At 40.9% G+C, this 24,285-nt stretch overlaps 4 protein-coding genes across 13 annotated transcripts in view; 1 reads left to right on the top strand and 3 right to left on the bottom strand.

Moving 5' to 3' along the window:
• Positions 1–3,384, bottom strand: part of CCDC125 (coiled-coil domain containing 125) — a 27,936-nt gene extending 24,552 nt beyond the window's left edge. Inside the window, exon 1 of one of the 3 annotated variants that reach the window (XM_079796512.1) lies at positions 2,796–3,384. The gene's annotated coding sequence lies outside the window, so the exon portion shown is untranslated. The other 2 variants (XM_079796513.1, XM_079796514.1) reach the window with 2 other exon arrangements.
• Positions 3,385–8,362: 4,978 nt separating this feature from the next.
• Positions 8,363–22,659, bottom strand: AK6 (adenylate kinase 6). Its single transcript, XM_079785573.1, has 5 exons — positions 22,442–22,659; positions 20,712–20,804; positions 11,019–11,077; positions 10,769–10,914; positions 8,363–8,853 (listed from the first exon to the last, which is right to left on the bottom strand). Exons 1-5 carry the CDS (start codon positions 22,467–22,469, stop codon positions 8,661–8,663), a joined length of 519 nt encoding a protein of 172 aa, XP_079641699.1. The 5' UTR covers positions 22,470–22,659; the 3' UTR covers positions 8,363–8,660.
• Positions 18,678–22,490, bottom strand: TAF9 (TATA-box binding protein associated factor 9). Of its 2 annotated transcripts, none has more exons than XM_079785550.1 (3): positions 22,442–22,490; positions 20,712–20,804; positions 18,678–19,703 (listed from the first exon to the last, which is right to left on the bottom strand). In XM_079785550.1, exon 3 carries the CDS (start codon positions 19,684–19,686, stop codon positions 18,892–18,894), a length of 795 nt encoding a protein of 264 aa, XP_079641676.1. In that variant the 5' UTR covers positions 19,687–19,703; positions 20,712–20,804; positions 22,442–22,490; the 3' UTR covers positions 18,678–18,891. The 2 variants fall into 2 exon arrangements, with proteins under 2 accessions (XP_079641676.1, XP_079641677.1); XM_079785551.1 differs by lacking the exon at positions 22,442–22,490 and adding an exon at positions 21,447–22,151.
• Positions 22,660–22,768: 109 nt separating the features above from the next.
• Positions 22,769–24,285, top strand: part of RAD17 (RAD17 checkpoint clamp loader component) — a 28,183-nt gene continuing 26,666 nt past the window's right edge. Inside the window, exons 1-2 of one of the 7 annotated variants that reach the window (XM_079785482.1) lie at positions 22,791–22,962; positions 23,249–23,291. In XM_079785482.1, coding sequence (XP_079641608.1) covers positions 22,921–22,962; positions 23,249–23,291 — 85 coding nt within the window. In that variant the 5' untranslated portion in view covers positions 22,791–22,920. Of the gene's footprint in view, positions 22,963–23,248; positions 23,292–24,285 lie in introns of all 7 variants that reach the window. The other 6 variants (XM_079785479.1, XM_079785478.1, XM_079785484.1 and 3 more) reach the window with 6 other exon arrangements.

Below are 24,285 nucleotides of genomic sequence, written 5' to 3'. Positions count from 1 at the left end.
TTTAAAATGTAATTCAGCAACTGTTGGCTGTGGACCCTCCCACTTTTTATATACTAATAGTAATATTAACGTGGAATGCAATCAAATTAAACTTGACTTTTGGAACATATTACTAACATTCCATTCGACTAGTTTTAAATGCATTCAATGTTGACAACCAGGGAGGCAGTAGATGTGCAACAGAGAAGGCCTGGCCTCAGGAGTTCTGGGTTCAAATTTCACTCCACTACTGCTATTCTGTGGTCCTGGGCAAGTCATTTAACTTCTTGGAGCCTGTCTTCAAATTTCCAAAATGGGTTTAAGCATAACTACTTTAGAGAGTTATGCTTAGCTCTATAAACCCTATATTTGGGCACCACTAATATATTTGAAATCAATGTTTAATGAATTAGAATTCGAGTATTAGTTTTGTCATTTGTCAAATGAAGGAATTGGACAAGACTTTTTGTTCTTTAGAGCCCTAAAATCCTAGTTCTGTATCAGCATTTTCCAAAGTGCCCCATGGAACCCTAGCTCTATGAACTGTGAGGTGTTGCTAAGAATGAAAGAGCCCTCTGGTTTCATTAAGAGCTGTATTTTACTATGCCAGTCTAGGCACAGATGCCAGCCTCAAACTATACAGGTAGTGGCAGAGCCAGAACTTAGGAACCATCTCTCTGCTCCTTGTTCTGTGGTCTGGTCACTCGGGAAAGGCCACAGGATGAACAGATTGCAGACTGAGCAATCATCCTACTTCTGCACTAAAACAACTCTCTGAAAAGAGACCAGTGACTCCCTAGTCACTAAATCTAAGACCTAGTCTCCTCCCTCAACCACCTCCACTTCTGTAGAAGCTGTGCCTTCTGACTCACCCCAGGCCCCTGGTCCCACAGGAATCCTGGGGGGGGGGGGGGGGTGTCGGTTTGAGGAGCCAAGAAACCTCCCGCGCCCCCCCCCCCCCCCTTCTGACTCTCTCTTATCTGTCCCCCAGGCTCCTTTCCTCTTCCTCTCCCTTCAGTATATGTTTGGCTTCCATTCTTAAAGACACATCTCCCGCAGGATATCCTGGCAGCAATTCAAACACAGCTTGTTTAAAAACAAATTCATTCCCCTCCCCAGTTCCAGCCGGGTCTCCTCCAGTGTCCTCTATTTCTGCAAAGGCGGCAACCACGCTCCAAAATACCCAGGCCCAAAACTTTGGATTTTTTTTTTTCTTCTCTTTGGTACCTTCAGTTGTCAAGTCCTCTAGATCCACAATCTCCCAATGCCTTGTCCTTCTTTGCGCCTGAACTTCACAGGTCTGGCTGAATTTCTTACGACTTCTCCTGGACTAAACCAATAATTCCCTAACTGATCTACTCCAAGCTATCCTACACACTGTTGCCAAGCACAGATCCAGTGATGCCTGTCCATTCATGGCTCCCATGGCCTATATTACAAAAGTGTCGCTCTGTTGCCTGGCCAGTGTGGGTCAGTGGTTGAGGTCACGGTTCGATTCCCTGTCAGCGCATATGCCTGGGTTGCCGGCTCGATCCCTAATATAGAACGTGCAGGAGGCAGCTGATCAATGATTCTCTCTCATCATTGATGTTTCTATCTCCTTCTCCCTTCCTCTCTGAAATCAATAAAAATATATATATATTAAAAAGTATTGCCCTGTTTGCTACAAGAATCCTGTTTTCACTTCCTGTTTCAACTGTGAGTACTCCCTGGGCATGCTCTGTGCTTCCACGTGAGAGGGCCTACATCTGCTCCCAGGTAGCCGCAGCCTGGTCACCTTCAGTTCTCTGCGGGGGCCAGTTCCCACCCAGGGGTGCTTCCTCCCCCTCACTCAGCCAGGCCCCCCAGACTACCCCGGCCACATGTGATTTCTCCTACCTCAGCCCTTCTAGCTCTGCACTAAACCGTTTACTAGTCCTTACTTCTTCTTCTTCTTTTTTTTTTTAACAGTCCTTACTTCTTACCTAATGTTTTTACTGCACACACCCCTAGAGCAGGGAGTATTTGTGTCTCATTTGCTTGTGCATAACAAGTGTTCCAAAGATATCTGACGGACAGATTTAAAACAGAAAACAGATTCCTGCCTGGAGAACTGGACTAGGAGCATCCACACCCAGTAGCCTAACAACTCTGGCCTTAGCAAACAAGTTGGTCAAACAAACAATTCCTGTCAGGCCTGGCAGAGAGCAATGCACTGGATCCCCGCCTGAACAATGGCCTGGCGCACAGCACCGGAGGGTTTTGTTCTGTAACTTTTCCTGTTAAAGCAACTTTAGATTTACAGTAACTTGCAAATATAATACAGAGAACTCCTGTATATCCTTTACCTAGATTCCTCTAAGGTTAATATTAGGGTACATTTATCAAAATTAAGAAGTTAACATGAACTAAACCACAGACTTCATTAGAATCTCCCCAGTTTTTCTTCTGATGCCCTTTTTCTGTTCCAGGATGCGACCCAGGAGACAACATTGCATTTAGTGCGCGGTCATTGTTAAGGCTCAAAATTAATAGAAAAAAAATAAAGAAAGAAGGGAGAGAGGCAGAGCAGTCTTTCAAACCTACTCCTTACATTTTCAACGTCGGACAGGCCATTAAACCCGCATCAGCGGGAAGGGAGCCGCCTGGCCGGCTCGCCCACAGCCCGCCGAGTTTCCACGGATGTGCGCCGCGCCGGGTCCTCCCCACGCGCGGTTCCCACCCGCGGGCTCTGCCCCGCCCCGGGCCCCACCTTCCGCGAGGGAGGGTTTGGGACCCCGGACCCGGCCACTCGATGGGGACACCGCCGCCCGGGGACCCCGCCGCCCCGCGCTCACCCGGCGCTGAGCCTCCACGTCGCGCGCCGCCCCTCCGGCCACGTGACCGCGCGGCACGGCCCGAGCGGGAGGCGCCGCCGGGGTATCGCCTGCGGGGCTCCGGGAGCGCGCGGGGGCCAGCGGGCTCCAACCGCACAGCCCGCACTTGCCCCGCTTCGGCGGCCGAGGTCTGCATCAGAGCCCGGGGCTTGGGAGAAAAACAGAACAAGGCCAAGTGTGTGCGTCCTTGAAGGTAACGTCAGGCCATTCAAAACCTTGTGAATGGGAGTGCCCTAAGGGAAGGACGGAGCTGAGCTGAGCTGAACTTCGGCGCTGGAGACGGGCCTTGAAATGCAAGCTTTCGCTGCTGGGAACCGGTGAGGGCTTGGCAGGGCCACGGCCTGGCCGAGGGAAGGAGCTAGAGGGAGTGGCCTCGAGGGTCCGGAAAGCGGCTGCTCTGGACGACCTATTCCTGCGGGTTTCCTGAAATGGACCCTGCCTCCACCTAATCTCACCAAAACGTGTTGGGTCGTTATCTTGGTGAAATTATTTTGGTATTATTTCCTAATGCCCAGTGTTGATGTAAAATCTGTCCAAACCTATAAAGAATTTTTATGAGTTTATTTGAGCCAAACTGACAGTTGTCCGGAAGCAAAATCTCAACTGGATTGAGAAAATGCTCCGGAGAAAGGGGAGTTTTGCAGCTTAGTTTAGACATTAGAATACGAGGAGGACACCTGAGGAGGATTACATGAAATCCATTGGTGATAGATTAAGGGGGCAGGAGAAGGCAAATCGGGGAAATCTCTGGGATTGGATACAAAGGCAAAACAGAGAAACATATGGTTCTTTTACATGGGTGGGTACAGGAGAGTTAGTAGTTAGCATTTACAGCACATACAGATGGTAGGAGGGAGAACAAGGTAGCAGTGGGGGGTTCTGTGGTCTCTCCTCTGGTGCAGCTGTTGTGCCCTGAGGGATCTGGAGGAAGAGATTACGCTGACCTCCCAAAGGTATGTTTTCTCAGATGCAGGAAGATAATACTCAGACTCACCGAGGTAAAGACTGACCTTTGTCAAGGAAGCTACAGACCTAGGACGTGACTGCCCCCATGACTCGCTTTTAGTTAGGAATTTTTGTGTTCACAACATCCTATGTGGTTACTTTCAGTCTCTGAGTTTTTAAGGCCCACCCTGCAAACTTCCCTTGAGATTGTCAGGTTTAGGAGGTAGCCCCTTTTTTGTCCACACCAACATCCATGAAATAACTGAAGGGACTTCATAGTGGTGAAAAAACTTGGCTGGATTTAAAGATTACTTTGGTTTGGAAATAAACTAATAAACCCCTTCCTCTCAGTAGCCAACTTCTTTTTAGTGTTTCTCCACATTTTCCTTAACCAGCTGCTTTTCAAAAGCAAACATACCTAGATATATAGAAAAGTAGACAGAGTCGAGACTCTAAAATTTCTCCTGATAATAGGACAAGATCAATGCTATGCGCTTATTAGATGCTTAGGGATTTACAATTATCATAGAAGAGTAATCTATATATGTGAAAGCCTAAGTGACCAAATGACCGAATGACCAGTCAACCAGTTGCTATGACGCACACTAACCACCAGGGGGTGGACACTCAATGCAGGAGCTGCCCCCTGGTGGTCAGTGCGCTCCCACAGACAACCTCCCGTGATCCCTACCCCTGGCTGGCTAAGCCCCCCCCTCCATCGGCCCTGATTGCCAGTCAGGCCAAGGGACCCCACCCATGCACAAATTTGTGCACCGGGCCTCTAGTATATTTATAACTGTAAAGTCAGTTGTGTACTATCTCATTTAGGATGGTAAACATATTCAAAATAGCTTTGCAAACCAAAAATAATTTTTCTTTAATTAAAACTTTTTTAAAAACACATTTTAAAACTTCAACCTGACTATTTTATTAAAAAAGTTTTTTAGAGCATAAGGAAAGGAGAGCGAGAGAGAAACATCAATGTGAGAGCGAAACATTGATTGGTTGCCTCCTGCAGGCACCCCCACTGGGGATTGAACCCAAAACCTGGGCATGTGCTTTGACAAGGAATCAAATCAGCAACCTTTTGGTGCATGGGATGAAACTAAACCAACTGAGTCACACTGGCCAGGGCTCGATTAATACTTTATTATAGCAAATCTTGAAATGAGGTACTATAAGTCTTTTAACTTTTTCAGTATTTCTTCTTTTTCAGCATTGTTTATCTAATCTCATTTCTTTAGGGTTCCATATAAATTTTTGAATCAGCTTATCAACTTTTATTTTATGCTGGGATTTTTATTGGGATTGAATTTATATAACAATTTGGGGAAAACTGACATGTTAATATTGAGTCTTGTAATTCATGAATCTGGTATATCCATCTAATTGAATCTTTCATTTAAATTTTCAGCATGCAGATATTGCACATATTTTATTAGACATATACCTCAGTACATCATGGTTTTTGGTACTATAAATAGTTTTAATTTTAATTTCCAATCGTTTCACTACTATATGGAAATGCAGTTGACTTTTGTGTATTGATCTGGTATTCTGTGACCTTGCCAACAGTCAATTATTAGTTCAAGTAGCTTTTGTGTGGATTCTCTTTGGAATTTCTACATAGGTAATCATGTTTATTAAAAGAATAGTTTTATTTCTTTCAGCTCTGCGTGTCTTTATTTTCTTGCTTAATCCACTGGCTAGGACCTCCAGGATGACCAATATGCTTTTCTATTCACTAGTCTTGTTTCACAAATTATTTTTTAAATCCCCTTTCCATAAAAATTAACCCCTTAAACAATGAACCTCTGGGTGGATTTTAGGTGTCTGTAAATCTTTGAAAAAATATAAGCAACACTTTGTAGTAATATGTATATCTTTATTTCCTTGGAGGAAGTGTGTTTTTAGCTTACAACAGACTGTCACTAGATTTATGTCATTAAAAGGGTTAAGAAACTAAATTTTAAGTAAAAGCCTTGGTATATATAAAGAATTTTCATATTGTTTCTCACATATACAGCAATTAAAATGATTAAAAAGTGATTTTTTTTTTACCTTGCCCTCTTCCCACTCCATAGGAAAGAATGAACAGTTCTCAGCAGTTTTGACCCCTATCACTTTTGTGTTAAAGACTAATTAAATGTTAGTAAGGATTGATGGTAGGACATGCTTAGTATGCTGGAAGAAATATAGCTGAAGTAAGGCCAAACCCCTATCTCAAAGCACACAAAATAAAAATATACCAAGAAGGGCATAAGGGAAAGAAATAATTGGTTATGCATATGCCAAAGCTTATTATCTTAAGGCACTCTTAAGAAACTGAATAAATCATATTAAGAAGTCCGATTTACAGAATTATAAAATGATTAAAAATTTGGCACACTTATCTTTTTTATTTCATCGTATTATTTTATTTATTGATTTAAGAGAGAGAGAGAGAGAGAGAGAGAAACATTGATTTGTTATTTCACTTATTTATGCTTTTATTGGTTGGTTCCTATATGTGCCCTGACTGGAGATTGAACCTGAAACCCTGGTGTATGGGGACAATGTTCTAACCAACCGAGCCACCCAGCAGGGCCCACACACTTACCTTCTTAAATTTGATTTAAATCATCCCTTTTAAACAAAAGTTAACAAGTAGGTTTGACTAAAACTAGAGACAAATAGTAAATGATGTTATTTTTAAGACAACTATAGGTTGTTAAAGCATTGTCACTAGTTTCACATGAAATCTAGGCTGAAATTAACATTTATAAAATTCATAAAATGTGTGTAGCTCTGTATTAGACTCCAATATCTCCCATTTGTTGAAAGGAAATCTCATTTATTATTATGAGTCAATATTAGTGTTTATGAGCAATCACTTGATTAGCAAGATAATTTAGTGAATCCTACTAGGGAAGACAATAGCCTTCTCAAAACAGCATAGTCTTCTCAAAACAGCCGTTCATGCCCACCAACCGGTGTGGCTCAGTGGTTAAGCACATGAAAAGGGGCTCAACATCATTAGTCATTAGGGAAATGTAAATCAAAACAAAATGAAATATGATAATATATCCACAGGATGACTATTATGAGCAGTAGCAAGTGTTGGCAAGGATGTGGAGAAATTAGATACCTAAAACATGAATGGTGGGAATGTCAAGTAATGCAACCACTTCTGAAAAAATTGGTTATTTGCTCAAAAAATTAAACTCAGTTGCAATATAGCTCAGCAATTTCCTTCCTAGAAATATACCCAAGAGAATTGAAAACATATATCCACATAAAACTTGTACACAAATATTCATAGCATAATTCACAATACCCAAAGTGGATACAACCCAAAGTGTAACTGATGGAATGGATAAACAAAATGTGGTATAGCCATACAGTGGAATATTATTCCACATAACAAGGAATAGAGTACTGATAACAGGCTACACCATGGATGACCTTGGATACATTATGCTAAGAATACAAATGCCACATATTGAATTGATTACATTTATATGAAATGTCCAGAATATGCAAATCCATGTAGACAAAGATTAGTGATAGCAAGGGGCTGGGAGAAGGGAAGAATGGGAAGTGAGTGCTAACAGGTATGGGACTTATTTTGGGTGGGGTAATGAAAATGTTAAAGAATTAGATAGTTGCAGTCTTGTGAATATGACAAAAACTAGTGGATTACACTCTTTAAAATGGTCAATTTTCTGGTATGTGAATTATACCTTCATTTATTTTTTAAATATATTTTTTATTGATTTCAGAGAAGGAAGAGGGAAACAACAATGATGAGAGAGGATCATTGATTGGCTGCCTCCTGCACACCCTCCACTGGGAATTGAGCCCAAAGAAACCAGGGCATATGCCAGGTTTCTGACCAGGAATCAAACTGTGACCTCTGATACATAGGTCGCCACTCAACCACTGAGCCACACCAGCTGGGCAATTTTTTAAAAAAGGATAGGGAGGTATGTAGATTCTAAGATGGTATAATCTCCAAAATATATTAAATGAAAAAAATAGGGAACACGGTATGCTACCACATGTTTAAAAAAATGTGTATACACACACTGTACAGGCATAAAATATCTGAAGAGAAATATAGGTAACATTATTTCCTAAAGGGAGGTGATATGGGATGGGTGAAGAACAGGGATGGCCTAGGAGAGAAACCTACCTTTCCAGTATACTTTGTACCTTTTGTATTTTATAGAGTACTAGAGGCCCGGTGCACAAATGCATGCACATTGAAAGGAAATTAACTAGAAGAAATATCTTAGAGGCTGGGGAGGGACCGCGGGAGGTTGGTTCCAGGGCGTGTCTGGCCCATCTTGCCCAGTCCCGATCGGCCAGACCCCAGGAGCAAGCTAACCTACCGGTCGGAACATCTGCCCCCCTGGTGGTCAGTGCACGTCATAGCAACTGGTTGAGCGGTCGACTGAACAGTTGACTGATGGGTTGGACACTTAGCATATTAGGCTTTTATATATAGAGAATAAGTATTACCACCCCTCCTTTCCTTAAAAGGGAATAATAAATTAAAAATGGGAGCTCTGGTGTTTATCTTTAGACTTTAATTTTACGAGATCATGTTCATTTTCTTCTTTAATAAACTTAAACGACATCCTTCCACACATTTGGTCAGGTTTATTTATTCTTTAGCAATTGAAGCATTAAACAATGACAGTTTTTATTCTCAATCTTTAATAGAGTTATATTCATTATACTTATGGAAAAAAACACACCCAAATATAAACCTTTATACTATCCACCTACTAGTCCTGCAGCACAATTTTAATAAAAAGGTTTCCTAATAAATTGATAATTTACATGATGTGGGCAGAGAAATATTAAGAGTGATTATAAAGTGGCCAGTCTTGTAAGTCAAGAGCTATGATCTTTGATCCATTGCTCAATCCAATTCAATATCTGATTGATATTATCCTCTAGATCTTCTGGTTTATTGCTGGGCAGCTGATGCACTATTTCTTCGCTGTAGGATGCTAATGCTTCTTCATAAAGAATTTGAAAAATTTCACACTGAACATTATCTTTTAGTTTCTTCTCATTATAACCCCTAGAAAGCAGAGAGAAGATAAGCAAACAAATAACATTAATTGGAGTTTTAGGAACATACCAGAAACTGGACACTTTGGAATATATGAAAAATCATGCAAAATACTTCTTATAGTCTCCTTACCTATAGAAAATAGCCTGGCACCTATAATGAGGGACTTCTTTGTCAAGAGCATTAAACTAAGACCAATGTTTAGGTTTGTCTGAAATTTATTTCCCCCTGACTTTATGTCAGTCACTCAGTTAGCAAAAATATCTATCTCAAGCCAGATTATGAGCTATGAGATAAATAAGAAGTCTGTAGATATGGTCCTAGATTTTAAATAGAATTACAGGAGTTAAGATATAGAGAGATGAAACAAATAGATGGCATATAATAAAATGAAATGCATATGATTGAAATACTATCTACTAATTTGGGTACTTGATCACAGATGTATTTCTACTTTACAAATTCCAAAGACATAGAAAAAATAAACAAGTAATCTTTAGGCAGTATATAAATTAGCCCATCAATTAGCTAGTGAAAATTATAAAGAAAATTCAAACTTGAATTAGTTAAATCTTGTAACAATAAAAATTAAATGGAACTACTTAAAAGATAATTAATTTTATGAAAAGACAGCCTTTTTTGGGGGGGGGTAATGAACATTTTTGAAAATTGGTTGTAGTGCCCTAGTCGGTTTGGCTCAGTGGATAGTGCATCGTCCTGCGGACTGAAGGGTCCCAGGTTCGATTCAGGTCAAGGGCACATGCCCAGGTTTCAGGCTCGATCCCCAATAGGGGCGCGCAGGAGGCAGCCAATTAATGATTCGCTCTCATCATTGATGTCTCTATCTCTCTCTCCCTCTCCCTTCCTCTCTGAAATCTATAAAAATATATTTTTAAGAACGAAATAAGAAAATTGGTTGTAGTAATGGATGCACACCTCTGTAATATATTGAAATCCATTGAATTGTACACTTCAAATGGATAAATTGTATGGTATGTGAATTTATCTCAATAGACTGTCTTTTTAAAAAACAGTAATTTATTATAACTTTTTCAATGGCTGAAAACAAAATGACTAGCTCTCATAGTTTTTTCATGCCTTAATCTTTGGCTATTTATAAAAAACAGTAATTTTTTTATTGATGGGGGGGAGAAAAAGAGGGAGAGAAACATTGATTTGTTGTTCCACTAATTTATGCATTCATTGGTTGATTCTTGTGTGTGCTCTGATCAAACCTGCAACCTTGGTGTATTGGGAAGATGCTCTAATCATTTCCTCAAAAATGGTTGTTCTGGTTTTTTGTTGTTGTTGTTGTTGTTATTCTGGAATGGGACTCTCTCTTGGAGGACTAACTCAAATATGTATATTTTTAAAATATGTTTTTATTGATTTCAGAGAGGAAGGGAGGGGAAAGAGATAGAAACATCAATAATGAGAATCATTGATCGGCTGCCTCCTGCACCCTCCTCCCCCTCCCCCCACCACTGGGGACAGAGCCTGCAACCTGGACATGTGCCCTGACCAGGAATCAGACCGTGACCTCCTGGTTCATAGGTTAATGCTCAAACACTGAGCCACACCGGCCAGGCCTCAAATATAATAATTTGGGTAATGTTCATTCAATAGCAAAGACTATGTTATTGGCTTGGCTGTTTTCCTAGCAAGGTTTTACATTAAGGAAAAAGCATATTAAAAAAGTTGCTATAGTACATTTCATGTATATCAAACTGTCAGGTGAGGTATTCACTCAGTTACACAAACACCTGTGTTATACAAATATTTGTATGTATCTTTTGTAAGCATCTTTTTCTCTTACATTCAAAATGTTGGTAGAGACCAAATAAAGTAGTCATATTGGCCAATTTCTGAATCTGAATAACAGTTTATATTATACTTTAAGAATTCAATGTATTCCCTTTCTTACCTTGTTTCAAGTCTTTTGTACAATACACTGTTATCTGTTTTCAGCACAAAAACTATATGAAACCAGCGTTCAGGGAAGAAATCACAACCATGGTAATCAACAATAACTCCACCTTCACTCATTTGGTTTTCTAACTCATCAACTACCTGTAAGAAAGGTGGAGGGGAAAAAGGTGAGTGCTCCTTAAAAAAACTGATGTCAACTTTCCAATTAAAAATTTTTTAATGTGTATTTTAAAATTCATACTTACTCTATCTTCATCTAAAATAGGACAGTCATACTCTTCATCATAGCCATCATATAACTGTCCTGAAAGAGATTTGCATTGGCTTGTTAAAGTAGTATTTTCTAAGTAACTTTCAGTAATATTCAATTAATTCTAGACTTTAGGAAGGGAAATATATCATCACTCTTTTAGAGACAATGAGGGACACTAAGATGTCACATGGATACAGTAAAAAATACTAATAAATTAGAATTTTGTCTAGAGGGAAACTTGGATGGCCACAAATCTGAAACTGTTTTAGTTATCAAAATTGACACCTATTCAAGAATTAATAATAGCTATTTCTGAATTTGTAGGGCTATCAGAAGAGAACAGCATTAATTTTGATGACCTACATATTGGTAGGAAGAGGGGACACAGGTATACAAACAATCTCACACACATTAACACAAGATTAAGTTCCAAACTTATTTGGCCAAGGATATGAAACTTTTTTAAAACAACAGGTTCTCAAATTCAGAAATGAATCCTGTTGTCATTGAGGTCACACCTTCATAGTTTGGGGAAAGAGAGTCAGTATCCAGATACTCCTGAACAATAGCTTTACTTCTAGATTTCCAATATCCCCCAAAGTCAAGGGTTAAATGTCTTATTTTAGAAGGCAAAACAAGAATGATGGACAGTCTAAAGAAGGCTGATTTATGCCCTAACGGGTTTGGCTCAGTGGATAGAGCGTCGGCCTGCGGACTCAAGGGTCCCAGGTTCGATTCCGGTCAAGGGCATGTATCTTGGTTGCGGGCACATCCCCAGTAGGGGGTGTGGGGGAGGCAGCTGATCGATGTTTCTAACTCTCTCTTCCTCTGTAAAAAATCAATAAAATGTATTTTTTTTTAAATGGCTGATTTAAATCTGACATAAGAACATTTCAGGGAGTATTTGAGATCTTACTTCCCAGAATGTCATCAGCTTAGTTCAAATAAACTCAGTAAAAAAAAAAAAAGATTCCAACAAATCAAAGCTGGCTTTCAAAGTGAGTCTTACTTCAGCAGGTGAGACATACCAATTGCACCTTCACCCGAATCCCTAGGAGGTATGTAATAAAGCAGGCTAAGATCGTCCTTTTAGCCACCTATGTCTAAGGGCATGCTATAGTCTTCCCACTTCTTCCCCCTTAATATTTTGGCATGCGTTGAAATAGGTTAAAATGAGCATAAGTTCTGAGGCGAAAGAGTAGTCCTGAGAGTCAGTGGAAGGCCAGAGGCAGTTGTAACTCTTTGTCTTGCCTGGAGGGTATGTGGACTGAGTCAGGGTACAAGAGCCACCCACCTATCCAGCACCCTAATGTGGCCTCTGCCTCCTTGGGCAGAAACTCTGTAATCCTAAAAAAATTAAACTGTTTTGGTGTAGGGAACATTGATGAATAATTTAGAAAACAATCTATATCTTTATTCCATAAGCTAGGTGGATTAAATAGCTAATTTCTTAATTCCAAAGATAACTAGTGGAAACTGTATCTAATCTGTAAAGGAGTGATTCGTTTGAGTTTGTGAAGAAATAAAATGACTATTAAAACATGTTAGCCCTGGCTGGTTTTGCTCAATCGAGCATTGGCCTGCGGACTGAAGGGTCCCAGGTTCGATTCCCGGTCAAGGCACATGCCTGGGTTGCGGGCTCGATTCCCAGTAGGAGGTGTGCAGGAGGCAGCCGATCAATGACTCATCATTGATGTTTCTATCTCTCTCTCCCTCTCCTTTCCTCTCTGAAATCAATAAAGATATATATTTTTTAAAAAGTTAAATCCCTGTTCAATGAAAAATGTAACAGAAAAAATGAGTGGGAGAAATATTTTGTAGGACAAAGTACTGAAATATGGATTATACAAAGACCTTAAAAATCAAGATAAAAATAAGTAGCTTAACAAAGAGTAAGAATTCACACAGGATGGAGAGTAAAAATACATGAAAAAAATGTTGGACTTTCCCAGCTATTAAAGGGGTATAAATTAAAATGACCCTTTATATGCCTGTTGTTAGCTGTATATGTACATTTATAGTAAATCAACTCTAGAAATGTATTTTTTTAAATAACTTTAAAAAGAAAAATATACCCATTTGGATTTCCTCTACCATTTAATTTCTAATCAGAGAAAAATTGTAGGTAATAAAGTGATTTAAAATGTTCAACAACAAAAAAGTTCCAATAGTTAAATCTTGATACACTACTAGTAACTTGATGAAATGCTATGTAACTAAATAAAGTTCAAGAAATAAGTATAAGGTAGTCAAAAGTACTATGTAATACAAACTAAGTAGCAACATGATAAATGCTTATAAGTGGTAAAACATAAAAAGCAGAATTCATGGTTATCTGAAACAGGGACAAAGATTGGAAGAAAAACAAAAGATGGAAATAAATTAGTAGAATTGGGAGTTTTTCTGTGTATTTTTATAATACTGTATTTTTTTTTACATGCCACAAAATATAAGAATAGCTATAGCTGATTCTCTACTGTGTGGGAGTCTGGAGTAGGCTGAGGTTCCTTAATATTTTAAATCCTTGACTCTTAAAATTATTTTTGTTTTTCCTCACCAGAGGATATGTTTTTTTTTTTTGGTTTTATTTGTGTTTTTTTTTTTTTTATTGTTTTAGAGAGAGGAAAAGAGAAACATTAATGTGAGAAACATTGATCGGTTGCCTCCTATGGGGAATCGAACTCAAAACCAGGGTATGTGCCCTGAATGGGAACTGGCTGAACCCACCACCTTTTGGTGTACAGTACAATGCTCCAACCAAGCCCACTGGTCAGTATTAAATCCTTGACTATTAAAAGACTAGTGAAATATTTTAAAATATATGCTGTCTAAAATAGACAACTATTGCAACATTAACTTTTAGAATTAATGTCTATAATGCAATACTGAAATGCAGGATTTGTTAAATCATGTTAATATCCTGTACTTGAATAAAATAGTGTCATACAAGCTTTCAAGCATTCATTTCAAAACCCATTTATTAAACACAATGTACCAGTGACTTGGGGGTAATGAGGATATAATAGTGAACAAAAAGAACCAGAAAAACAAACAGTCCTTCCCTCATAGTTTATAATAAAATGACAAGTAACCTGAAAATTATAATAATAAATATATATACACATATATATTTTAATTTTTATTGTTGAAAGTATTATGTATGTCCCCTTTTCCCCCCCCATTGACCTCTTCTAGCTGGCCCCCCACCCCCTGCCCCTATTGTCTGTGTCCATGGGTTATGCATATATGCATACAAGTTCTTTGGTTGATCTCTTCCCACCTTCCAACCCATACCCGCTATACACACACACACACACACACACACACACACACATATACATATATATATATAGCGGGTATGAATATATATTTTTATTGATTTCAGAGAGAGAATCATTGATGAGAATCATTGATCTGCTGCCTCCTGCACACACACCCACCACCACCACCACCACCACTGAGGATATAGCCCACTGGGCATGTGCCCTGACAGGGAATTGAACCATGACCTCCTAGTTCTTAGGTCTACTCTCAACCACTGAGCCACACCTACCAGGGATTTTTCAGACAAACTATCAATATTTAAAGGTCAAATGGACCCATGCAGTGTGTGCATGTATGTGGGATAGGAATCAGGAGTGAGCAAGTAGAGTCAGGGATAACTCCTGCATGTGCTTTTTAAACACAAATTTAGAGATGTCTGGGAACTATCCAGATGGTACATTTAAGTGTTAATTATAAACTTAAAGAGTCATCATTAAAAGGGCATGACTATTCCTGAGTGAGATTACTAGAGGGAGGGGCAGAATTACAAGATGGCTGCAGTGAAATCACCAGGGAAAGAGGTATATGGTGGGAGGGAGAGGATCAGGTGCAAAGATTGAGAGGGAACAGTGTTGGAGAGGCCAATGAAGTTAGTTTCAAAGGCTTCCAGTAGAGGGAAAAGATGGGACACATAAGAGGTCAGAGGGGGGATGACAAACTTCTGGAAAGGGCAAGACAGGAAATACTGCAGGCTTTGTGAGCTAATCTTTAGCTAGTGATTCCTATAAAAACAGCAGTTTGCCATCGCTAGATTCTAAGTGTTGAGGGCCCAGCTATGCTTTACAATCTCTAATTGAAATGAGCCCAATGTCAATATAACATTACTTTGGACCTACAGACATCCTGGGGTTAGGAACAGAGGCTTCACTGATAAACTGGTGGCAGGAAAATTAAGGATGCTGGTAAATGTAATTAAGTGATTGTATGTGGAAAAGATATCAAAGAGGAATCTGAGGGACTGGAAGAACAGGGATAAGAAAAGCATTCTTAGCCACACAATAGTTTTATTAACCTTAATTTCCCAACTAATTTTTCCTGCCTGGACTCCAAATGGCAAAAAGATGGTCTCTTACAGTTGACCCTTGAACACTGCAGGGATTAGGGGGACCAACCTTCCACAAAGTAAAAAATCCATGTATAACTAGCCAGCCCTCCACATTTATAAACGGATTCCCAACCAGAGTTGAATTGCACATCAATTGAAAAATTTGCATATAAGGGGACCTGTGCAATTCAAACCCAAGTTGTTGAAGGTCAACTGTAATAGAGCAATTCAACATGATTGTTAGGAAGGTAATAAACGCCCATTTAGACAGTTGTTTAAAACAAGTTTTTTTTTCCTTTAGTCTTATTTATAGCAGAGCTTCTCAACCTCAAATACTACTGACATTTTAAACTTGGCAATTCTTTATAGGAGTGGGAGATGTGAACTGTGGGATGTTTAGCAGAATCACTGCCCTCTACCCATTAGATGTCAACTAGCAACTCCCTCAACCCCAATTCCCTGAAGGGCAAAATCACCCCTCGCTGAGAGCCACATGGCTTTATAGATGGAGTTGTTTTCCTTAAAATATATCACCATTTGAAAAATATGAGGCCAAGTATCTCAGAATATTTTCTAACTAGAGGTCTGGTGCACGAATTCGTGTACCAGTGGGGTCCCTTGGCCTGGCCTGTGGGATCAGGCCGAAACCAGCTCTCAGACATCCCCAGAGGGGTTCCGGATTGTGAGAGGGTGCAGGCCAGGCCGAGGGACCCCACAAGTGCATGATTGGGGCTGGGGAAGAGATGCAGCAGGTTGGCCAGCCAGGGAAGGATACCACGGGAGGCATCCAGGGCATGTCTGGCTCGTCTCGCTCAGTCCCGATCAGCTGGACCCCAGCAGCAGGCTAACCTACCAGTCGGAGCATCTGCCTCCTGGTGTGGTCAGTGCACATCATAGTGAGTGGTTGAGCAGCCTTAGCATATCATTAGCATATTATGCTTTGATTGGTTGAATGGCCAACCAGACATTTAGCATATTATGCTTTTATTATATAGGATAAGATACAGTCCAGCTGGTATGAATCAGTGGATTGAGCATCATCCCATGCACCAAGAGGTTCAATTCCTGGTCAGGGCACATGCCTGGAGTTGTGGGTTCAATCCCCAGTAGGGGGCGTATAGGAGGCAACTGATTGATGTTTCTTCATCAATATTTCTTTCTCCCTCTCTAAAATCAATAAAAACATTTAAAAAAAAAAGATTCTCAGATATATTCAAATGGCATGAGAAAAAAAAATCTGGTACTTCATGAGAAACTTTACAAAACGCCTCATTCAACACCATATCAAGTCAGACAAGAAATCCTTTACCTTGGCACTATGAGGAGGAAAACACTTTTCCTTTAAGCTTAAATTCTATCTCATCAATAAAAATAATAAGAGAATGGTTGAGACTATATGGGGTGGGGAACATTTAGGGCCCAAGAAATCATTTGATCTGGCCCTGCCAAGGCATTAAGGATGAGTTAATGGTTATTTTTAAAAATGTATTTTTTATTGATTTCAGATAGGAAGGGAAAGGGAGAAAGAAATAGAAACATTAGTGATGAGAATCACTGATTGTCTAGCAGGCTTGTATTTAAGTTGATAATTTTGTACAGCCTGCGAATGATGTTATAAATATCCAAATGGCCCTTGGCAGAAAAAAAGATTCCCTACCCGCTATACATCATTAGATGGGTACACAACTGGCTAAAATAATGTGAATTCAAGTAGGAGAGGATCCAATGGTCCACTGTTACTGTTCGTTGCAATGCCATTCATGATCGATTACACAGTAACTTCATTGTTTAGAAATGTTCTATTGAGGTGAGATCAAACTGGATGACTTAAAATCACTACAGTATATGACTCTGAAATCACTTGTTAAAAACTGTAAAGTTCAATAGGCAAAGCAACAAAACTAGATTTTATATAAGTATAAAATGGAAACTTAAAGCTAGATACAATAGCAAAATAATGACCTAAGTTTTACTAACTTAAATGCCAGTCCTGGATTAAAAATATGAGCATGGCCCTAGCCGGTTTGGCTCAGTGGATAGAGCAGGCGTCCTCAAACTACGGCCCGCGGGCCACATGCGGGTGTTTTTGCCGTTTTTTTTACTTCAAAATAAGATATGTGCAGTGTGCATAGGAATTTGTCCTAGTTTTTTTAAAACTATAGTCCAGCCCTCCAACGGTCTGAGGGACAGTGAACTGGCCCCGTTTAAAAAGTTTGAGGACCCCTGGGATATAGTGTCAGCCTGCAGACTGAAGGGTCCTGGGTTCAATTCTGGTCAAGGACATATGCCCAGGTTGCAGATTCGATCCCCAGTAGGTGGTATGCAGGAGGCAGCCAATCAATGATTCTTTCTCATCATTGATGTTTCTATCTCCCTCTTCCTTCCTCTCTGAAATCAATAAAAATGTATTTTTAAAAATATCCTATATAATAAAAGCGTAGTATGCAAATTGTCCCCTTGACCAGTTCTTCTGGGAGTTCAACCAGGGGGCAGGGCTGGTCGGGGGAAGTAAGGGAGTACCCAGCTGGCAGCCGCCAGCCACTAGGGACCCTACCACTGCACAATTTTCGTGCACTGGGCCTCTAGTATATATGAGCACGGTAGCCCTGGCCAGTGTGGCTCAGTTGGTTGGAGCATTGGTCTGTATGCCGAAGGGCTGTGGATTCAATTCCCAGTCAGGGCACATACCCAGGTTGCAGGTTTGATCCTGGGTCGGGGGACATGCGAGAGGCAGCTGATCAGTGTTTCCTTCTCACATTGATGTTTCTCTCTCCCTTTAAAATCAGTAAAAGCATGTCCTTGGGTGAGGATTCAAATAAATATATATATGAGCATGATAGTGACTTATATCAAGACTATGGTAAGCAAGAATGAACTGACCTGCAAAAGGGATAATGGAAAAAAATTAACTGGAGAGATACTGGGAGACACACCAGGGTCCTTAAATGTAACCAAAGGGATAGAAAAATAGGACCAGGAAGAATTTGGGCAATTGAGGAAGGTAATTCCAAACAGATGAGGATTCACTATGAATAAAAATCCTGACCAAGTGTTCTCTCCAAAAAGGAAACATGGCTATACTTCAGTAATTTGAGAGAATGGCCCATAAAAGTGACTTATACACGAGAGATCATACTATGATTTAAACATCTGAAGATACTAGAGATCACACTCTATTGGTAACAGACTGCAACAATTGGAAGTTGTTAGAACTATTATTCCTGTTTGTGATAATGAGGAATAAAATTGTTTCTAAAAATGTAATTGCCAAAGTACCAACAATCAAATTAATGAATGACAACTTTATTTCTTAAAGGCTAATGAAAAACCATTATGATTCCTAGTAAAGAAAATACAACATCTCAATTAAAAACTATATTTTCTCATTAAATACTAAGTTTTCTAAAACACAACTTGAAAACATCTGGCATGCATGTTTAATCTCAGTACAGTGGATTCAAAATCAAGTATACATGTTACATGCATCAAGGCTAAATTACAAATTATCATAGTCGTCATCATCATCATCGTCATCATCATCATCTTCACGTTTTCTTTTCAATGCATTTGTTGATTCATTGGCAGCATTTTGTGATGACACCATGTTAGTGGTAATAAGAATGTTTTTGGACCCAATTAATGATGGATTAATCAGAACATTCTGAACAGCTGATGTTGCAGGAATTGATGCCTTTACAGCTGGGGACTGTGAAGTGGGCATCTGTACTGTAAACCTTTGCCCTGTGAGGGACATTGGAGTCCCTACTTTAGTTGAAACTGACATGGTTTGTGGGGTTGGTGTGCCAAGTGTGGGAGTACTTGGTCTACTAGTAACTGAACCAACACTTAACCGTGGAACTGTTATTCTTCCTGCAGAAGTAGATGCCTTTTTTTGTAAAGATTTAAGTCTATAGTTTGGAGCAGTCAAGCAATATCTATCAGGTGGCAATCTAGGACCTGAATATGGCTTGATCAATGGCAATGGGGTTTGATTTCTTTGCCTTGCAATATCTAATAAAAAATCTCTTGGGGGAGGAGAGGTAAAAGACTGGTCAGCACGACACTGGATTGCCAATCGCACATCATCTGCATCAACAGTAGCTTTCTTAGCATGGCTTGAATAAATTTTTGCATCATCTAGAATTGTGGTCACATATCGGAAGGCAAACTCCAACATCTGATTTATAACTCTTGGCTCATATTCTGTAATCCCCATATCCTTCAGGATTTGTGCCATCATCTGTGCATCTTTCGGCATGCTCTTGGGAGAAGCCATCTTGCCAGACTCCATGATATCCGGTGATCAGACTTTAGATCATTTGAAAAAAATATGTACATTAGATCAAACCTGAAATAGTTACTTTAAGTAGCAACTGTCAGGAACTTAAAAAATTTAAAATGTCATGTTTAAAAATATATTTATATTTTAAAGATATATGTCAAATCTTTTTAATTTAATGAGGCACACTTAAAGTTCCCTTTACTTGAATTTATTTGAGTTCTACCTGTACAAATCATTACAGAATATAAAAAGTTAAAGACAGAATAACAAAGTGACAAAGATTGAGGGGAAATTGGGTAAAATAAGTAAAAACATGTATCATTTTAGGGTATGTGCAGTTTCATGCAGACATGCAACTATCAAATTAATATAAGAAAATACCATAGGACAGTCATGTCCCTCAGCTTGAGTTCAGAATAATCTTTTCTTCCAGTGAGATCAATATAATCACTGACTCCTCAGATATGCTTAGCACCACCCTAACCCATCTCAAAACATTCTCCCTCGGCCCCGGACAGTGTGGCTCAGTTGTTGAGCATCAACCTATGAACCAGGAGATCACGGTTCCATTCCCAGTCAGGTCACATACCCAGGTTGTGGGCTTGATCCCCAGTTGGGGATGTGCAGGAGGCAGCCGATCAATGATTCTCTCTCATCATTGATATTTCTATCTCTCTCTCCCTCTCACTTCCTCTCTGAAATCAATTTTTAAAATATATTTTAAAAAAAACAACAAAAAACATTCTTCCTCTTCCTCATATTCAGATTCTACTATCCTAAGTCCAATCAATTTCTTCATGACCTTCCCAATTATTATTATCTACAAGAACTGCCAGGCAATTGTGGGGGAGGCAATGTAACAGTCAAAATAACCTAGACACAGCTTTAGACACTTAATAATTTCAATTTTAAAGAGTATATAAATTCCTTAATGGCTATCTTTCTCTGCTTTTTGTACGCTCTCACAGTACAGTACTAATACTCTATTATTTCTCTCTTTTTAAAAACAAATTTAACACCAAAATGTCCCTTACCTTCTCGAGCTAAATCACCCACATTAACGTATTTCAGTCCCGATCTTGCTGCAAGTTCTTTGCCCAGTGTGGTTTTTCCAACCCCTGGTGTACCTGTAAGACAGCCACAGAAAATATTGTACATGAATTACTTACTAGACTTTACCCACCTATTTGCCCCTCTTAATATTCTTAATAACTGAGGTCCTGGCCAGGTAGCACAATTGGTTAGAGCATCATCCCATGTGCCAAGGTTTTGGGTTCGATCTACGGTCAGGGCACAAACAAGAATCAACCAATGAATGCATAAATAAGTGGAACAACAATCGGTATTTTTCTCTCTCAATTAAAAAATATATTCTTACAATTGAAATGAGAAGTTTCGTAATTAGCCATCCTATGTGAACAACATACACAAAGCCTGTTTGATGTCAGAACCTCACCCGGTTTATCTGATTTTATCAGAAACGGGGCTTGGTCGACTCTTGATACCAATTCACAGAATGCCTGCCACCACCATGGAAATTTCCAGAATAAAACTCAAGTAAGTTAATATCATTATTTTGTTTAATAGCTATTGCATTTCAAGGTAAATAATCAAAGGCATAATTTTCAGCTCTTCAGGTTTAATGCCACTGAAATAACACTCAACCATTATAATCCAAGATAACAGGGATAAATCAGGTCTCTATATACAAGACAATAACATTTACCTTAAGTCCACTATAACACACCAAGTTTGAACCCTGGACTCACCATGTTTGCAATAAGATGCTCACATTCAGGTTTCTGACAATACGGCTTACTATTAAAGACCAGAACACTGACCCAAACAAACAATTCAGATGTACAATTTTCTCCTTACAGAATCTTAAAGGCTAACCATTAATTTGTTTGGCCTCAGAAACAGACCAAAAATTGTGGGTGGCCAACAAGAGCTTGTGAAAAGATAAAACCTTTATGGCTTTCTTCCCGCAAAGAGCGTCTCAACTTGGCTATCTACACCATTAGATTTTTTCCATGAATGCCCCATAGTGCTAAGTACCTGCTACAATTTAATAAACACTGAGCTCAAGTCGTCATGCGGCATTTTAGCGGCCCTCACACATAACAGGCCCCCTGACAGTATGGACCCAAAGACCCAGAAGGGACCCTACAGGACCTTGACCGCATCCCCTACGAGAAACGACCAGGTCTGCTCAGTAGATGTTTTTTCTCGAACAAAAAAAAAGGAGGGTGGGGGTGGGGGAAGGAGTTGATGTTAACTCAGCAGACATACATAGCAAATTAATCACCCTACGCCACAAACATCGCACTCTCACCGGAAGCTGCCTCCCGGATACAAAGGGGAAATGAAAGACCGCCCAGGAAGGCCCAAGGACCAGGCATCCACCGCTACCAGAGCCACTGACACGACCTCGCTACCAGCCAAAGGCAACCCCGGAGAATAAAAACACCAACACCCGTTTTACACACCAATGCCAGATTCAGGGAAATAGGCAGCTTGCCAGAAAGGGGAGCTGCTTGATTTCCCTCTCTCCAACCTCACCGAGCAGCCTGCAGCCCCCAGAAGTGAGGTTCCCCGCCCCCCGCCCCGCAAAGGTCGCGAGGGCCCGACAACGGCCACGCCAGGCGGCCCCGGACCCGCCTCGAAACGGAACCCTGAGCTGCTCCCCGTTCGGCCGCCCCGAGCCCCAGGCGCTCGGCGTCCCCTGCCCCGCCGGCCAGCCCCTCCCCGCGCGCGCCCTGACCCGTGAGCAGGATGTTCGGAAGCAACATGGTCCTCGACGCGAAGGCTCCGGAACCTCGGCACGAGGGCCCTCAGCACGACAGGGAGGAGCCGGAAGGGGCGGGCGGCGGCACGCGCCCGTGGCCCCGGAGTCATCCAGACCCTGCGCGGCGCTGGCGACCCATCTCCGCCGTCCCGTCACCGACCATTGGTTACTCGGCCCTTTATGACACGCCGTCATCGCAGGGTTCAAGGCAGAAAATAGAGGGGGAAACCGTGACTGGAGTCAGGCAGTGCTCTGGTTGCCTAAGTCTCGCCCTCCTCTGAGGCCCCCGCCCTTCGGCCTGCGTCGCGGAAGCGCCGAGCGGTCTGGAAGGTCCCGGGAGGCGGGGCCTCGGAGGGGCTCGGCGCGGAGCCCTGGGAGGGCCGGGAGGGCCGGGAGGCTGCCCTTCCCCCGGGAGCAGAGCCGGTGCTCCTCCGCTCCTCTCCGCCCACGAGGGCATGCAGCTCCCGGCAAGTAAGGCCGCCGCGGCTGCGGCTGCGGTGTGTAAATGTCCTGGTGACGCGAGTCCATCTCTGCCTTCACGCCCTCCCGGGGTCTCACCGCTCCTCTCCCGGACCTGCCCATCCCGGTGGGAGATCGGAGGGGTGGGGGTGCAGACCGCCGGCCGGGAGCCGGGGCGCGCGAGCCCGTTAGGTTCTCCGCTGGGTAGCGGCCTTACGTTGCCCAGCTGTCCGAGCTGGTTGTCCCCGGTGCAGTAGGAAGGGTGGTGGGGGGTCTGCTAGAAATATCTCCCAGGTCTCTTCTACCTCTGACGTCTCATTTCAGGAACGTGGCGTCCTCGGGGACAGTTACCTGCTTTTTAAAGGAGGTAATTGTCAGCCTTGTTTTCAAAGAACAGCTGGCGTCCTGACCGTAGCTGCAGTCTGCGCCTTTTATTGCGACCTGCCAACTGTATTTACTCAAATAGGTGGTTTTTTCCCCTACCTCTGCACCTCTTTGAAACTCCATAGCAAAAACCTCTCTGACCGTGAACGATGTGTCTGTGTCTGTGTACGATTTGTTTTCTTGTGTGTGGAAGTATTCACACATTATGTGTGCCTTCAGCTATAAAAGAGTCCCGTATACCTTCCAATTTATAAGTTTATGGACCTTAGAAAAACTTTCCTTCTGGCTAATTAAAAGTTGGTGAATTTACTAGTTTAAGTATTGAAGAATTCTGAAAGTCAGAAAACAGTGCTGCCAAAAAATTTCCCAATGTGTTCAAATAAATAATACAATTACAGGAAAAATTTACAGTTAGATTTAAGTCTTTAAAGTGAATGATAAGTTTGAATTTATTGTATGGTGGAGTTTTTTTAAATTTTGGTAGTAAAAAGCTGCAACTGTAATCTAAAATGAGGGAAATTTTAATTTTCTGTATAAAAACTTTGTATAAAAACAGAACAAATAAAATTGCCTAGTTTTTCTTAATGACAAAAGGTAGGTATATATATATATATATATATATATGATTTTTCTGTGTTTTTTTTTAAATTATTGATTTTTTTTTTTTTTAGAAAGAGGAAGGGAGAAAAACATCGACTTGTTTCACTTATGCATTCATTCAAAAAATACTTTTATTGATTTCAAAGAGTAAGGGAGAGGGACAGGAACATCACTGATGAGAAAGAATCATAGATTGGCTGCCTCCTGCACACCCCGTACTGAGGATCCATCTCGAAACCAGGGCATATGCCCTGGTAGGGAATCCAACCGTGACCTCCTGGTTCTTAGGTCAAGGCTCAACCACTGTGCCACCCTGGTAGGGCCAGTGGTTGATTCTTGTATGTGCCCTGAAGGGGATGGAACCCACAACCTTGACA

This window comes from Cnephaeus nilssonii (genome assembly GCF_951640355.1).
Source record: "Cnephaeus nilssonii genome assembly, chromosome: 2".
Classification (NCBI taxonomy): Eukaryota; Metazoa; Chordata; class Mammalia; order Chiroptera; family Vespertilionidae; genus Cnephaeus; species Cnephaeus nilssonii.
This window is presented reverse-complemented; position numbering and strand designations above follow the sequence as displayed.

Excerpts from the sequence above, each read along its gene's own strand:
- TAF9 (XM_079785550.1), bottom strand. The coding sequence starts at position 19,686 with ATGGAGTCTGGCAAGATGGCTTCTCCCAAGAGCATGCCGAAAGATGCA.
- AK6 (XM_079785573.1), bottom strand. The coding sequence starts at position 22,469 with ATGTTGCTTCCGAACATCCTGCTCACGG. Across the intron at positions 20,805-22,441 it reads TCCGAACATCCTGCTCACGG|GTACACCAGGGGTTGGAAAA; the intron begins GTCAGGGCGCGC and ends GCTGTCTTACAG. Across the intron at positions 10,915-11,018 it reads CTATTTTAGATGAAGATAGA|GTAGTTGATGAGTTAGAAAA; the intron begins GTAAGTATGAAT and ends CCTTTCTTACAG.